Source organism: Perna viridis, chromosome 9, assembly GCF_037379345.1.
Source record: "Perna viridis isolate PV_CMFRI_1.1 ecotype Kerala chromosome 9, ASM3737934v1, whole genome shotgun sequence".
Classification (NCBI taxonomy): Eukaryota; Metazoa; Mollusca; class Bivalvia; order Mytilida; family Mytilidae; genus Perna; species Perna viridis.
In genome coordinates, this window is record NC_142453.1 from 4,295,129 (window position 1) to 4,311,961 (window position 16,833).

The 16,833-nt window shown below is 33.2% G+C and overlaps 1 protein-coding gene across 5 annotated transcripts in view; it reads left to right on the forward strand.

The window, feature by feature from the left end:
* LOC148606185 (1-phosphatidylinositol 3-phosphate 5-kinase-like) overlaps positions 1 to 16,833 on the forward strand; it is a 52,445-nt gene that overhangs the window by 20,545 nt on the left and 15,067 nt on the right. For all 5 annotated transcript variants that reach the window (XM_088547184.1, XM_088547186.1, XM_088547187.1 and 2 more), the window contains 12 exons: positions 1,067 to 1,186; positions 2,945 to 3,045; positions 3,783 to 3,854; positions 6,069 to 6,255; positions 6,469 to 6,647; positions 9,102 to 9,221; positions 9,756 to 9,858; positions 10,672 to 10,747; positions 13,398 to 13,485; positions 14,037 to 14,580; positions 14,808 to 14,862; positions 16,686 to 16,730. In XM_088547184.1, coding sequence (XP_088403310.1) covers positions 1,067 to 1,186; positions 2,945 to 3,045; positions 3,783 to 3,854; positions 6,069 to 6,255; positions 6,469 to 6,647; positions 9,102 to 9,221; positions 9,756 to 9,858; positions 10,672 to 10,747; positions 13,398 to 13,485; positions 14,037 to 14,580; positions 14,808 to 14,862; positions 16,686 to 16,730 — 1,690 coding nt within the window. The remainder of the gene's footprint in view (positions 1 to 1,066; positions 1,187 to 2,944; positions 3,046 to 3,782; positions 3,855 to 6,068; positions 6,256 to 6,468; positions 6,648 to 9,101; positions 9,222 to 9,755; positions 9,859 to 10,671; positions 10,748 to 13,397; positions 13,486 to 14,036; positions 14,581 to 14,807; positions 14,863 to 16,685; positions 16,731 to 16,833) is intronic.

Consider the following 16,833-nt stretch of genomic DNA (forward strand, 5'->3'; position numbering starts at 1 on the left):
TATGTGGAGTGTAGGGGCATCACTTTGTCCATGTGGAGTTTAGGGCCATCACGTTGTCTATGTGGAGTGTAGGGGCATCACTTTGTCCATGTGGAGTGTAGGGACATCACTTTGTCCATGTGGAGTTTAGGGCCATCACGTTGTCTATGTGGAGTGTAGGGGCATCACTTTGTCCATGTGGAGTGTAGGGACATCACTTTGTCCATGTGGAGTGTAGGAGCATCATGTTGTCTATGTGGAGTGTAGGGGCATCACTTTGTCCATGTGGAGTTTAGGGCCATCACGTTGTCTATGTGGAGTGTAGGGGCATCACTTTGTCCATGTGGAGTGTAGGGGCATCACTTAGTCTATGTGGAGTGTAGGGGCATCACCGTCCATGTTGAGTGTAGGGGCATCTCTTTATCTAGCTTTATTACTGTTTACTCAGCAACTACTTTGTCACAGCCACCAGATGTAGGTGTGCCATATAATGGCATTTGATTTCAGCTAGGCTTATTTCTTTTCAAGAGGGTGTACATGTAAAAGTCAGGCAGATCCCATACTGAATTTTATGTTCCAATGTAATGTATATATATCATATGTATGTCAAATAATATAAAATGTGTTTTAGATCAACATTGGATGACTCAGAAAATGATATTAATGTTCCCTAACAAAGTAACCTTATTTTGCTAAATTTAAAGAATTATGTCCCTTTTTTCAATGATGTTCGAATGCTTTTATGTAATTTATTTCTTTTTAATTGATGCTGTAAATCAAAAATCAACATTCAACTTTGAGGAAAGATGCATTTGATATTGGTGAAAATATTTTGAGAATTTGTCATGTGCCACCCACTGCCTGATTTTTGCTTGGACACCCTCTTAAAACATGTTTCTTCATAGATAGATGGAGAACAATACTAGAATATGCCATGGAACTCCCTCTTAGAGTACAGCTTTGTTTACATTTGAATGTACACCTGTATAGAAAAAGTTAGGGTTGCAAGGTATCTTTATCAGGTATTGACTCACAGATGTCTTACTGTAACATATTTTTTTTAATCAACACAATTCAAATTTTTCAGCTTTTGATAGCAGATTATAGAGCAAGAGGAGGTCAGATTCAGCTAAAACCAAGAGTTACTGCCCCTGATTCAGAAAAACCAGAGCATCATCAACAACAGCCTGATAGAATTCTCCCTGGTGTATGTATGCAGTAGAAGTTTCAAATGCTCTTGTTATTTCCATGAAAATAGTTCAGTAGCACTCCAGCTAAGAATCATGCAAAATGTGATTCATGGGTGAAAAGCCTACATATTTTTATTTTTGATATTTTGTTTCAAATGTCATAGTAAACAGAAATTAATATGTGGTTTTTCATATAACCCATGCCTTGAGGAGATAAAAACTATATAGAATGCACTGTAGATTTCAAAATTAAGGGAGATAACTCTGTAAATGGCATGCAAACACAATAGAATCTACTGGATTTTCAATGTGGATTATCTCCTAAGAGCAGGCAGATTTGAATGAATAATTACACATTTCATAGTATAGACTAATAAAACAATATAATTACAAAAATAAAAATATTTAGCCTTTTTTGGGGTGTATCACATTTTTTCACATTTTGCAGGATTCTTACAAAGACAGCTACTTAAATTGCTAATCATCTTCACTGAGGGTATATTCACTATTTCAAAACTTTTACACCTCTGCCATTTTTGTAAGAGTAATCAAGTGAATCAAAATCAAGATTTGAGCAGAAATCAAATTAATATATTCCAACAGGATTTGACACTAAATACATTTACTTTGCGGTCAACAGGTACCGGGTAGTCCGCTGATGGTATTGACGGTTCTGTTCGTAGATCTGATGGAAAATAAGACAAAATTTAGATAGCCCATGGGAGAACCATGAAATTTTGAATTTTTTTCAAGTAGTCCTCTCCAAAATTAGGGTGGCACAAGACAACCAGACTACTGTTAGTATTGATCCCTGCCCCCGGATGAAGAATAAACAGAAAAATTGTACACACACACAACAATGAACATGAGAGAACCAAAATAACATGTACAAAGAAACAAAAGTAAATGAGCAACTTGGATTCCACGAAAAACTGGGAGCATGGACCAGATGCCTCAAAAGGGGTAAGCGTCCTCTGTTTTTCTAGAAACATGCACTACGTTGATCATAAAATCACAACCAGGGTAGATAAAAGATGAATGGAAAACTGACATGATAAACAGTTTAACAGTTACTGCCCTTTATAAAGTAAAACCTTAAATAAGTTAAAAGTAAGTATGCAATCTGCATTCCACCAAAAACTCATGAACTAGATACACAGTGTGTTTAAAATTAAATCTTGCAGGCAATACACAAGTGCCATGTGTGCTATTGCAATCACTTTGCATCAATTTTTATTGTCGTACATCATCATTAACAATTTTTCAAAACTCATCTCCTCTGAAACTAATAGACCAATTAGAACCAAACTTGGTATAAATGTTACTGAACTGAATTTGGGATTTTTGATCTGTCAAAAAACATGGGAACCATAACTATAGATAGAGCATAAAAGTCAGACAGAATTTTTTGCATATATTTGAAAAACTGTTAGGTTTAGTTAATTTTGACTTGGTATAAGTGTTCAGCACGATGAGATTTATCTGTTATCAAATTTTCATTTTAATCTGTGAAGCCATGTTGGAGTTATTGCCCTTCTTTTTTAATATTTATGTTATTACTTTTTAAAAAAATTTCTCTGAAACTATGGGACAGACTACAATGACAAAATGAAAATTGAAAAGATTGTTCTTAAATATAAGCATGATGAGTTTTTGTCCAAGAAAAATATAGCAGCTCTAACAAAATAAAATGTTGCTTATCAGTCAAGATGAACGATTCAGGCTCTTCAGAGCCTCTAGTTTGTTACTATAATATGTTGTTTTTTTTTTCACAGACTGATTGTCTGGAATACAAAAACCACCAAAGTTTTACAGTATTACTGAGTTCACATTCTGACAGTTCTACCAATTACCCAAATCCATGTGTTCCTCCACAGTAAGTTCACATTCTGAGAGGTTTACCAATTATCCATATCAATGTGTTCTACCACAGTAAGTTCACATTCTGACAGTTCTACCAATTACCCAAATCCATGTGTTCCTTCAAAGTAAGTTCACATCTTGAGAGGTCTACCAATTACCCAAGTGCATGTGTCCCACCACAGTAAGTTCACATTCTTAGAGGTCTACCAATCACTGGAATCCATGTGTTCCTCTTCAGGAAGTTTGTAGGCAAAAGTGAAATGTAGTTGATATTAAAAAGATTGATTGCACATTAAACATTATTTGATGCATGCAATTGATACTTTTTACTTTCATACAGGTCTGTTAACCCTCCATCTTTTGGAATGAGACTGTTTCTTTTTGACCAAATCTCCCACTTGAAATAGGAGGAAGATTATGGAGTCGTGATTATACATTGAAAGCAATTGTTTTAAAGTTTGTAAAAACATTATGATAATGTACAAGAAGTCAATCAATTATGCTGTTTAACTCATTTTTTTTCTTACAAATGTGTTTTTATATCTTAAAAATTTCAACCATGATATATCTTCCTCTTAGAGTAGTTTGAAAGTGGGGGTTAAAAGGTATGTACAAAATACAGTCTTGTTTTAGATAAGGTCACAAATTGTACAAGAACTGCAGTAAAAGGGGGGTATAATGTTTGAAGCTTTAAATGAATTTTGTATGAAAGATTTATGGAATGTAAACTGTATTGCATATTTTCCACAGATTAGTAATGATGCCATTTTACCAAGGAAATGATATCACTCTAGGAGGATTTCTGGAAAAATTCTGTTTTAGGTAAGGCCATTAAAAGTTAATATCTTGGTTGGTTAGCCATTTCTCATGGCAACCAATGATAGTGGTGGTATTTTTTTAGCTCACCTGGCCATTGTCCATTAACAATTTTTCAAAAATCATCTCCTCTGAAATTATTGGCAAGGAATTATATGAAACTTTGCACAGATGTTCCTTAGGGTATTTTGCACAAGATAGATTTTTGATCTATCAAAAAACATGGCCACTGTTACTAAAAATAGAACATAGGGGTCAGACAGTAGTTTTTCGCATATATCTCCAAAACCGTTAGGTATAGCCAAATTCTGACATGGAATAAAATTGTTAATCATGATGAGATCTATCTGTGATCAAATTTTCATTTTGATCTGTTAAGCCATTTAGGAGTTATTGCCCTTTTTCAACGTTTTTTTGCTATTTTTAATGTTATTTCTTTCAAAAATCTTCTCCTCTGACCCTACTTGACCAATTGGGATCAAACTTAGTAGGAATATTTCATGAAGTATCTTGCACAAATGCTAGGTTTTGATTTTTGATTTCTCAAAAACATGGCTGCCGTTACTAAAAATAGAATATAGCAGTCAAACTGTAGTTTTTCACATATATGTCCAAAACCGTTAGTTTAGCCAAATTCTGACTTGGGTAAAAGTGTTCAGCATGATAAGATCTATCTGTGGTCAAATTTTCATTTTTAACTGTTAAGCCATGTATTGATCCTTATGATAAGTCCTACCAAAGTCTTCTTAGGTTAAAATTCTTAGTAAACTTCTTGTTAAATTTAGTGAGGTGAGCGATTCAGGCTCCTGGGAGCCTCTTGTTACCTTTTAATTGTCCTAAAAAATGATGAGTATGCTCATAGCCAGAAAAAAAAATATGAGAAAAGTGTGTTGTATATTTTTTTTCTTGTACGATATGTTGTTAAAATGGATAATGTAATATGACATGCTTCAAAGGTCTTCAGGCCAAAGCCATGATAAACTTTGGTAAAAGCCTGACCAATGTCATAGATGTATGACAGTTATTTCTGACATCATAGATAAATTTTATTCAATTTTATTGATGTCACAACAGAATTAAGTTGCATTTTTTTTTTAAATATGAAGAATGAAGAAACTAGTCCTACTAGAATTGGAAGAAATAAGGGTAGCTCCATTTTATCATTGTTTTACCATAAACTGGCCAATTACGTTGATGTTTAACCCCTTGCTATTGCTTGGGGTAAAATAATGTGACATAAATGGCCAGCCTGTGGTAAAACAAAGATAAAATGGGTATTCTATGACTTATTTCTTATTGAGACACCTCCAAAGGAGACAAGGGAGGGCCTGAGAACAAAGGATTTATCTTTAGATCTAACTTATTTTTTGTTGGGAGAACCAAAAGAAATCTAAAGCAAAAAAGTCCCTGATAAATTTTAATTTTTATCATTTATTTATTTTTTGTTATTTTAATTTTTTTTGTGTGTCTGTTACACTTGTGGATCATAATTAAAAATTAAAAACACTGTATCTCTTTCAACTAAATCAGAATACTTGAGACAATGAAATACAGGTTTAAAATTCCAGAGATGTAAATTGTTTTTCATTTTCGGGAGTTATGGCCCCTTTTCATGTATTCAATATTTAGAAAGAGTAATGAAGGGAACCAAGGTTATAGCGGTAATCAGAAGAATGTAATCCAGGGTCAAAGACCAGACATGGAAAACAGACACACACAACAAAGAACATAAAGTAACTAAAATCATACATACAAAGTAACAAAAGTAAATGAGCAACTCAGACTCCACTAAAAACTGGGAGCATGGACCAGGTGCACCGGTAGGGTAAGCGTCCTCTGTTTTTCTAGAAACACCCGCCGAGTTGCTCATCATAGATATCTTGGATCACCAGATTACCTTTCTCTTGTTGCTATAGCAACTTGCTTCTAGTCTCATTCTTAGCACTGATCAGTTTAAATTATTTTAAGCATATTATTTTACTTGATTCATATTCATAAAGCATCCCCTTCCTATGACTTTTTGGGAAGAAAACTATTTCCTGTCCGTCTGTCTAATCACAATTTTTCCACCCTCTATACCTCATATGTTATTAATAGGAATGCACTGAAAATGTAAGTGTGATATTGATATGAAAAAAAATGGGAGGGGTGGATAAAAAAGAGTGAAACATATGTCTTGTATCAAAAACATAAAGTTAACTTACAGATATTTAATTTCAGAGAATCATACTGTTGTCAGCCCTACAGGTGTCCATCAGAAAACTGTGAAATACCACTGTTGGATCATGTCAGGAGAATAGTCCATGACCATGGATCTATATTTATTTCTTTGAGGAAATTATCCAACTGTGTTCCTGGTGGTGACAAGGATATTATGATGTGGAACTGGTGCCGGAAATGTAGACAGGTATCTATCATGATTTGAAGAAATATTTGTACCTACTTTCTTGCAATTTGAATATTAAAACATCATCTTGAAAGTTTTGATAGGAAGACAGATTTGAGAGGCTCTACATGATATTGTTGTGTTTTGAAGTATCATTGTATTTGCTACATGTTAAAACAAATGATTTTGTTGTCTTGTAATATCCTGTAATTTTTATGCTCTATTGATTTACAGGCAACACCATTAGTTGCAATGAGCAATGATACATGGAGTCTCTCCTTTGCTAAGTTTCTGGAGCTACGATTCTCTGTGAACACATTTACAAGACGTATTGGACCAGAACCCTGTAACCATTCTCTTCACCACAGCTTTAGTCAGTATTTTGGACACAGGAATATTGTAGCAACATTTAAGTATGTAAAAGTCATATTTTTTGTGGGGTATCAATATTTTTGTTTTCTTGGGTGTAAAAGTCCTATTGTTTGTGGGGTATCAATATTTTTGTTTTCTTGGGTGTAAAAGTCCTATTGTTTGTGGGGTATCAATATTTTTGTTTTCTTGGGTGTAAAAGTCCTATTGTTTGTGGGGTATCTATATTTTTGTTTTCTTGGGTGTAAAAGTCCTATTGTTTGTTGGGTATCAATATTTTTGTTTTCTTGGGTGTAAAAGTCCTATTGTTTGTGGGGTATCAATATTTTTGTTTTCTTGGGTAGGCCAAACCAGGAAATTTGGTTCTCAATTAATACTAGATTCCCATTCATTTGTAAACTGAAAACTTCAAAACCACAAATTTAAGAACATTTGAACTTGTGTTTCTTCCCTTATCCACAAAAAAATTTGTATCCATGAATTAAAGTACGTTCACAGTAACTGTTGATATGATTGTAACCTTTGTAAACTAATACAATAAAATCTGTCTACACTGAACCCTGAGTAAACTGAAAACCTGTCTACACTGAACCCTAAGTAAACTGAAAACCTGTCTAAACTGAACCCTAAGTAAACTGAAAACCGGTCGAAACCACACCGTTAAGACTGTTCTTTATTTAGATATTCATGAAATTTGAACCTGTGTCATTGGAATATCTGTCTAAACTGAACCAATTCTTCTGTCCCACAGGGGGTTTGGTTTAGACAGGTTTCACTGTTTCAGGATATTTAGTGTAAGTTTATGTAAGAATCAGGCAAAATGGGATAAATCAGAAACTTGCATGCATGTCAAAACCACTGACAATATGATTTTACTCAAGGATGTTTTCTCTGTTTAAAAAGACAATAATTTGATCTATGCATCACTGAATTTGTTTGGAAAGTTTTCAACAGAATGTTAGATAAATAAAGTATTTGACAGAGTTATCTGCCCTTGAAATGTTCATTTTCAGTGCATTTCGATGAAATTATAACTCAATTCCCTGAAGTGATATGGAAAATCTTGTTTTTTTCCCCTTGATTCTAATAGTGCAAATAATCAAAATAAACTTTCAGAAAGTTGGGTATTTTCATACCATGTTTGACTCACTGCCTGATACTTACAGAGACTGACATTTACTGTGATAATTGATTGGAAAGGGTGAATAACAAAGACATGATCGCCTAAGAGTGCCTATATTTAACCAGTTAAATCTTATTGTGTATCATATTTTGTTATTGACAATAATCTATTGATTATCCTGTTTATTGTATAGATTTCCTCCATTGTTTGTTGCTATTTTCAACATTAATTTAAAGTTTTATGAAGGGTGGATTGATATTCACATTGTGATATTTTGGTGGCAGAAAGTCTGAGAGTAAAATTATTGATTTTGTTTCACAGTGTGAATTATCAAAAATTTTACACAGGGAACATTTGGTAAATCACTACTTTCTTGCCCATTTACTTCTGTTACTTTGTATGTATGATTTTAGTTACTTTATGTTCTTTGTTGTGTATGTCTGTTTTCCATGTCTGGTCTTTGTCCCTGGATTACATTCTTTTGATTACCGCTATAACCTTGGTTCCCTTGATTACTCTTTCTATATAATAACAATATGACTTCGCTACTACTTAGTTTCACAACTAACTCTTACATTAATATGTATTCCATAATGAGAGGACTTATGCATGTCAATTATTTTTTGTGATTTTTTCATGTCTGCGAAATTAGTAAAAATGAATTCATGGGAAAATTATGCATGAAGGTATCACCTTGTTGTTTCTCAGTTTTACCATGTAAGCTTAAAACGACCCAAACCATTCAGTGGATGTTAGTGAAATTTTATATTAAGCCTAGTCATCATATTCAGATGTGCCATAAGTAAATTGTTATCACTTGATGTTTTAAAAGGTACATAATCCAAATTAAGGGGTAAGCATGTAAAATCATAGTACATGTATATTTAGATGAGAGTTGCCTTGCAGACATCACTAAGAATTCTTGTTCAACCTACTTCAGGCATAATTTTGGCATACAGAATAAGTAACTAATGTAAACATTTTAGTGTGTCTTGCATGTGCATTTGTGATAAGTTTATGCATTATTGAAAAAAAAAATTATTTGACCAAGGATCATTGAAGAGTTAGAATTACATGATGTGCAATATTTTCTGGTGTAACATTCACTGTGTATTGCCCAGAAGAATCTTTTAAATTCAAAACATTTTTGGCTTTAAATTTAGCAGCTGAAATGCCTGAACACAAGACAAACATAGCATTGAAAGTCAATAACTGATATATTTGTAAATGCCTTAAAATTTACATATACATGTGTAATAATGTTTACCTTTACTGTTTACAAAACCATTTATTTACAACAGATTCAGATATGATATCTAATTAGAATGTATTGTGAACATCTTAATTTTGTATACTTTTATCCACAATATTCTAGATATATGCCTATTGTTACGAAAGAAATAGTGCTGCCACCTAGTGTTATAAGATTAGATAACAGGATCCAGCTTCATCAGTGGACAATACTCAGGGAAAGCATGAGATCTGTGGAAAAAAGGTTAATCAAGTATCTAGAAGTGTAACTTCTATTTGTACTTATGTGTAACTATCCCAAGTACAGTAAAGATCCAGAGATTTAGGTCTGCTCAATACTTGCTCATTTTTGTCCATGTTTCCAAAAAAAATAAAAATTTTACAACCACATAGAGGATGTTTTAATCCGCAGAAACACCCCCCCCCTTTTCCTCCTGCGTCTGCTACTGTATTTCATAAATATGAGTCAGCTATAAATCAGGAATTCTTTGTGGGAATAAAAATGTACCGTATTGTTCCATGTATGCAACTATCTTTTGCCTTGGTCACACAAGTAGATTGACAATTAAATTAGCTGATCTTAGAATTAAAGCATCTGCGTCCTATGGACACATCTTCAAGTTTGGTTTGATGGCTGAATGGTGCTGTCTTGTAATTTGTGGTTTTTTTATATATGGCTGGTTTTGTAGTTATTTCATTGTTTTCCCCCAAAATCTTTGATTCACTATCTCGCTGTTTGAAGTCTTTCCTTTAACCTATAATTTGATAATTTCCTCAGGGGACTAGAGATGTATAGTGGTATATGTGAGCAGTTAGTGACTTTAAACTCTTCCCATGAAGACCTGACCAAAATGGTGGTTGATCTCACTAATATGCTAGAGGTTAGTGGATCTTATTATAGACATCAGAGGCAATTTATTTGGTTTTATCATTAGGTGTGACAAAAAAAAACGAAACAAAAATGGCAACTGTCAATTTATTTTTAACAGACTTTTAAGGTGATAGAATTATGCACTAATTCAGAGAAAAAAAACTCTGTTTATAATTTGAAAATATTGTGTAGATTTGTTGTTGCAGCTTAAAGGTTATTATGTTGTCTTAAGTACCATTTCCTGTAAAAATCAGGCAGTGGGTGAATCATGGTTGCAAAAACACACAAGTCTTTCCGTGAAATCTATTTCAAGTGTTATCTGAAATGCAGAAATGTTTAAGTGTCAGTAATTTGAGGTATAAATTATTTGAAATTCATTACAGCTTTTTATCAAAAGGGGATAACTCACTTTTCCCCATATTTCTATGGTAACTTTGAACTGTGTTTCCTGCATCCTCTGACACTTTTAAGACATACTAGCTACCAATACATCTTCATTAGACCATGAACTATGTGCCCTCATTGCCAAATTGTGTGTTTTTCCTGAGCATGATTCGATCATTATTTATCAATTTTGCCAGATTCTTAGAGATTACAGCACTTAAATATTTGGAAACAGCATGCCTCAGTACAGCTAATAATTCAGTAATGCAAGCTTTTCTCAAAATAATTCTAAGTCTTATTTCTGCAATATCAAAGTTTCTAAATTTGCATCATTTAATAGGCTATCAAAATATCTTTCTGCTTTGTGTAGTCAAATCCTGTTTCACAAATACCCAAACTATGAGAACTGTTGTCTATGAAGTCTCTTGTGTTTTTGTAGAATGAGAAGCAGCGACTGAGAGAAATGATACATGAAGGAAGACAGACGGCCATACATTATGAAACAGTTGGTTTAGGTACTTGTTAGAAACTTATAATGGTTACTGTTAGGCCACACAAAGTTAATTTTTGGGTTTTAGGTCTTGAGGTAGGATTTTGTTTTGTCCTTTTCAGTCTTTATATGCTCATTTTTTACACTTGTTTTATGGTATATTGCTGTCCATATATGGGTTGGTTCCACGTTTTCATACATTTATATTAAAATAATTTTTGATTTTCGGTGATTTCTGATGTTTTGCTTCACATTTATGGGATTTTATCTCTGAAAAATGAGCAACAGCATACTACATACTCTAGTTCAGCTTATCATTTTTAAGGAGGTAGACCTAGAGTAAGGGACATAACTCATGAAATCAGTGATATGTCATACACAATTTCACCTAAGCCTCTCAAGCTTTCATTTGAAGCAGAATAAAATGAATCCAAGTTAATTAGATGCTTACATAAGATTGGTTTAAATGCTGAATGCAAACGTTCCAGTGATTTTTAAGAGTTGTTTCCCTTACTCCAGGTCTATCTCCTTAAATGTCAGTCCCTGTCAGAATCAGGTGAAATATGATTTAATTTTAAAATTAGCAGACAGATAAAATAATTTTTGCCATTAATATCATGCTAACTAATGACATGTGATATGTATCTTCTGCTATCTTGCTTGTATGAAAGAAGCATAAATAATCACCTAGCGTTTGTACATATTTATAAGTGTATATATTAGAAAAACATGCACTTTCAGCATTAGGAAGCCCCTGAGATATAATCATTATATAGTGCGAATTTTGAAATAAAATTCAATTATTGATACATTAATTTTCCTTTTCATTACTAAATCAAAATGTCAATTCCTCAATTCAAGCAATATTTGTAGTTCAGTTACAATCATTGAAAACTAATTATGCTCAGAGAATATTTAATTGTATAACAAAATATTCATACGAAGAAACATACTTCCACAATTTGATTAGCTGAAAAGTTTTTAGGGTACATATAATCTCATTTAATAGTTCGTGTTTTGAAAGTGTGTTTTGACTATTTGCACCATCAGAATCAAGAAAAAAATTACAAGATTTTCCATATAATTTTGAAAAACAGAGTTGTACTTTCATTGAAATGCATTTTAAATGAAAATTTTAAAGGCATATTACTCTGTCAAAAACCTCAATTTTTCTAACATTCTATTGAAAAATTTCCAAATTCAGTGATGTAGAGATCAAATAGTGGTCCTTTGGGAATAGAGACATTATTCTTGAGTGAAACACCATTATCAGATTGGTGGGTTTTCTGATTTTTCTCATTTTGCCTGATTCTTACAAAAACTTACACTTCCAAAATTGAGAATTATTAGCCGAACACCATACTTCTTGTAAATAAACCAACAAAATGTGATGTTCCAATTATTGATAAACTGCAATGGATTATCATCCTTGTTGTCATTATAATTTTTTTCAAAGGAGTCTTTTCCTCTAAAATTCCTAGGCCAAATGTTGCAAAACTTTGCCTAATTGTTTTTCATAGTTTCTAGAAAAAAATGTCTTTTCTTTAAAATTACTTTATGAAAACTGCACAAAAAGGCTTCAGCATAAGAAACAAGGAACCATATTATATTATTTTATACCCCCACTTTTATCCACTCATAAGAGTGGGCCTATTTTTGCAGTCAGTTTGTCTGTCCATCAGTCTGTCCATCTGTGACACATTTCGTAGAATATTTCTCAGCGTCTATTACAGGGAAGGTTTTAATATTTTGTATACTGTTTTTTCATGATGATTTGAACCATGTTCACCCTTTTCAGGTTCCTCACTTACCTACTTCCTGATTACCAATCAACTAAGTCATTTTTTTTAGGATAATGCACAATGGAATTTTTGTAACAAAATTCTCAGCTTCTATTACAGTGAATGCATAGATATTTGGTACTTTGCTTTTACATGATGACTTGTACCGTGATTCTCTTTCCCAGCTTTGACCTACATGGTTGGGTGGGGGTATTCTTAGTACAATGAATCATGCAATATTTTGTCCGTGATTCCCTTTCCCAGCTTTGACCTACATGGTTGGGTGGGGGTATTCTTAGTACTATGAAGCTTGCCATATTTTGTCTGTGATTCTCTTTCCCAGCTTTGACCTACATGGTTGGGTGGGGATATTCTTAGTACAATGAATCAAGCAATATTTTGTCCGTGATTCCCTTTCCCAGCTTTGACCTACATGGTTGGGTGGGGGTATTCTTAGTACTATGAATCAAGCAATATTTTGTCCGTGATTCTCTTTCCCAGCTTTGACCTACATGGTTGGGTGGGGGTATTCTTAGTACAATGAATCAAGCAATATTTTGTCTGTGATTCTCTTTCCCAGCTTTGACCTACATGCTTGGGTGGGGGTATTCTTAGTACTATGAAGCATGCCATATTTTGTCCGTGATTCTCTTTCCCAGCTTTGACCTACATGGTTGGGTGGGGATATTCTTAGTACTATGAAGCATGCCATATTTTGTCCATGATTCTCTTTCCCAGCTTTGACCTACATGGTTGGGTGGGGGTATTCTTAGTAAAATGAATCAAGCAATATTTTGTCCGTGATTCCCTTTCCTAGCTTTGACCTACATGGTTGGGTGGGGGTATTCTTAGTACAATGAAGCATGCCATATTTTGTTGTTTTTTACTTTCCAGAAGATCCAGTAGAGTTTTTTAGTCTGTATGATGACTCACTAAAGATGATGAGATTTCTTGCAGATGCTGACATCAACTGGAGATCAAAGTGAGTTTATCCTTATTTTTTCTTTTGTTGAAATCTCATTCAAAAAAATACCACCACTTTGTCTGAGCTTAGTTTAAGAATTTAGGAGTGTACATTTCAGTTTTTTGCAGTACTATTTGTATATTAAAATCAGGCTCTGTAATGTTAAAAAAATCAGGAAAACTACATGTATTTGGACTTTATCATAGTGACTTTTTTCTTTTTTTTTTGGTTATAATCTGGGTTCTAAAATGTTAAAAAAAATCTGTAAAAACCTGCAGACTTTTTTGCAATAACAAAAACATAATATTGATTTTGAATTTATGGTAGTTTGTAAAGATGCTTTCTGTTGAGTTACAAAGACATAATAAGTATATTGTTTTGATAATGAAGCCAACATTTCTGTATCCATGCCACATTTGTGGTGATAAGTCCGACTGAACTGTTTCTTTTCATTATAGTTTATTTGTCACATTTACATGAAAAGTGCCATTTTCAAAGGGAATTCTTTGCACTATTTTATTTACTATACACATTTAAAGTTTTGAACTCCATAATTTTTTTTTTCACAGAATGCAAGAGTTGTACTCACAACACAAAAAGGCTAGAACATCTCAGTCAAAGAAAGAAAAGGACAGTACTCAATCAGGTGGAGAGTCAAGTAGAAAAGATGTTTCTGGTTCCAATTCATCTGTGAAAGAAACAGGGATGCAGATCAAGAAAGATGCATCTGGATCCCTGTTGCCTGTTAAGGAATCAGTAGAACCAAAAAGAAAGTTATCTGGTACTTCGAATTGTATAGGAAATTCAAGTGACCGGGTTTCCTCTGAGGAACCAAAAGTGGATGACATTCCAATAGTTGATATTCAACTTGAAAAATCTTTGAACATTCAGGATGAACACTATGGACCTCAGTCTTCAGGTTCTCAACCATATACCTCGACACCAGTCTTGTTAAATGAAGGTGACAAAAACCCAGTTGGTGCCACACAGAAAGAACGTAGCCAGTCGAATGCTGCCAAGCCAGTGATGCAGGACCTACTGGTAGAAATTGAAAAACAGAGAGCAATGTCATATGCTGGACAGACTGACTTAGAAAGCCAGAGGACTAACTCAGTAAGCTCATTTCTTGTTATTGTTTCTAAATTATTAATTGTATCTCCAGTGTTCAATTAGAACTCATTTAAACTTATGAATTGAAGGTACGGCTGTAAGGGTATTTCTAGTAGTGTATAAGCATAAAAACGCTTTTGCTGTACTGGAAGTTATTTGTTTGATCTCATGCTCCCATTAAGAGAACATTGGTTGGATTTATAGCATCTTTATTTCATATTTATCTTTAGATTGGTTCAGTTAATTTACTGGAGTCCTGGTCTGGTGATGTCATTCCAAGATCAGGTAAGGCTGTTCATAGATTTTTATGTTTTCTAAATTGATTGAAGCAGACTGAACATGTTTATAATAAAACACTTTATATCAAAAACTAGATTAACTAGTAATTTAATTTTGATTGAGCAGATCCAAGCAACAATAATTCCCTTCAGTTTCTGATTAGTCATCGATCCATTAAACTGATTCATTGAACCAGTGATCCCATCATGTGACTGCTGAGCAGTAAAATATTTCACAGATTATTTTTTGTTTGATCGTCAATTTTAACACATATATACGAAATGCAATAAATTCAAACATCATTTAATTACCAATGTTTTATATTTGTTTTATTTTTAACAAAATACAATACTTTAAGATGAATTTAATATAATATTAAATGTATATTAGACTCGTTACAATGGAAATTCTAAAATTTACATGAACTGATTTTACATGTGAATGTCAAGTATGTGCTTGCTATTTGTGAATCATAAGAATGTCAGGTATGTGCTTGCATTGTGTGAATCATAAGAATGTCAAGGATGTGCTTGCATTGTGTGAATCATAAGAATGTCAAGGATGTGCTTGCTATTTGTGAATCATAAGAATGTCAGGTATGTGCTTGCATTGTGTGAATCATAAGAATGTCAAGGATGTGCTTGCAATGTGTGAATCATGTGAATGTCAAGTATGTGCTTGAAATGTGTGAATCATTAGCATGTGCCGGTCTTATACCATGCATCTTGTTTCATTATTGTATAAGTTCACTTCATTGTTTTGTCATATTTTGAATGAATTAAATAGGTTTAAAATATTTAATTATTTCAAATTTAACTGTAAAAATTAAATAAATCCTTTAATTATGAGTTATGTACTGGATCATGTATCATATCTCTGGTGTTTTGTGTGATACTGTATTAATTTTGCGGTTCCTAATTTTCATGGATTTTGTCAAGTGAACATATTCACGGATATCAATTTTCCTGGATTAAATAAATGATAAGCTTTATACAGAGTGTATAATTAATTGCGTGGTTACTTTTTTCACATCGAAAATTAAAACTTTAACAGTATGCTATTATGGATTTTGAGAAAAAAAGTGCTTATTTTGGTGCAGATTGCTATTCTTCATGCAGTTCATGTAACACAGTGTGAGAAGCTGTCACACTAGATATCATGTCAAGGGAAGATTCTTTATTGTTATACAACTAGCTTCCTACTGAATATCATGTCAAGGGAATATCCTTGATTGTCTACAACTAGCTTCCTACTGAATATCATGTCAAGGAAATATCCTTGATTGTCTACAACTAGCTTCCTACTGGATATCATGTCAAGGGAATATCCTTGATTGTCTACAACTAGCTTCCTACTGGATGAGTAAGAGTAAACAAGGGAACCAAGGTTATAGCAGTAATCAAAAGAATGCAATCCAGGGACAAAGACCAGACATGGAAAACAGACATACACAACAAAGAACACAAAGTAACTAAAATCATATATACAAAGTAACAAAAGCAAATGAGCAACTCAGACTCCACTAAAAACTGGGAGCATGGACCAGGTGCACTGGTAGGGTAATATTTCAAGGGAAGATCCTTGATTGTATACAATTAGCTTCCTACTAGATATCATGTCAATGAGAGATCCCTGTATGCTCAACTATTCCCATTGAGAAAAGCAGTTAACATTAAAATAATTAAGATTTCCTTTTAATTTCGTCACATATTTATATGAAAGAGTAATCTTTTTTTAAGGAATTTTGATGATGTGGAAACTTTTTTAACACAAGCTTGAAAACAATTTCTTAAAAATATTGTTAAATTGTGTACATGTATATTTTTCAGAGATACCCCCTGCAGAATCTGAGTCTATTGCTATTGACCAATCATGTAAGTTTTTACTTACAAAGTGCTTTTTACTAATCATGTTTTTATTGACAAAGTAATCTGAGTTCATTGCTATTGACCAGTCATGTAAGTTTTTACTAACAAA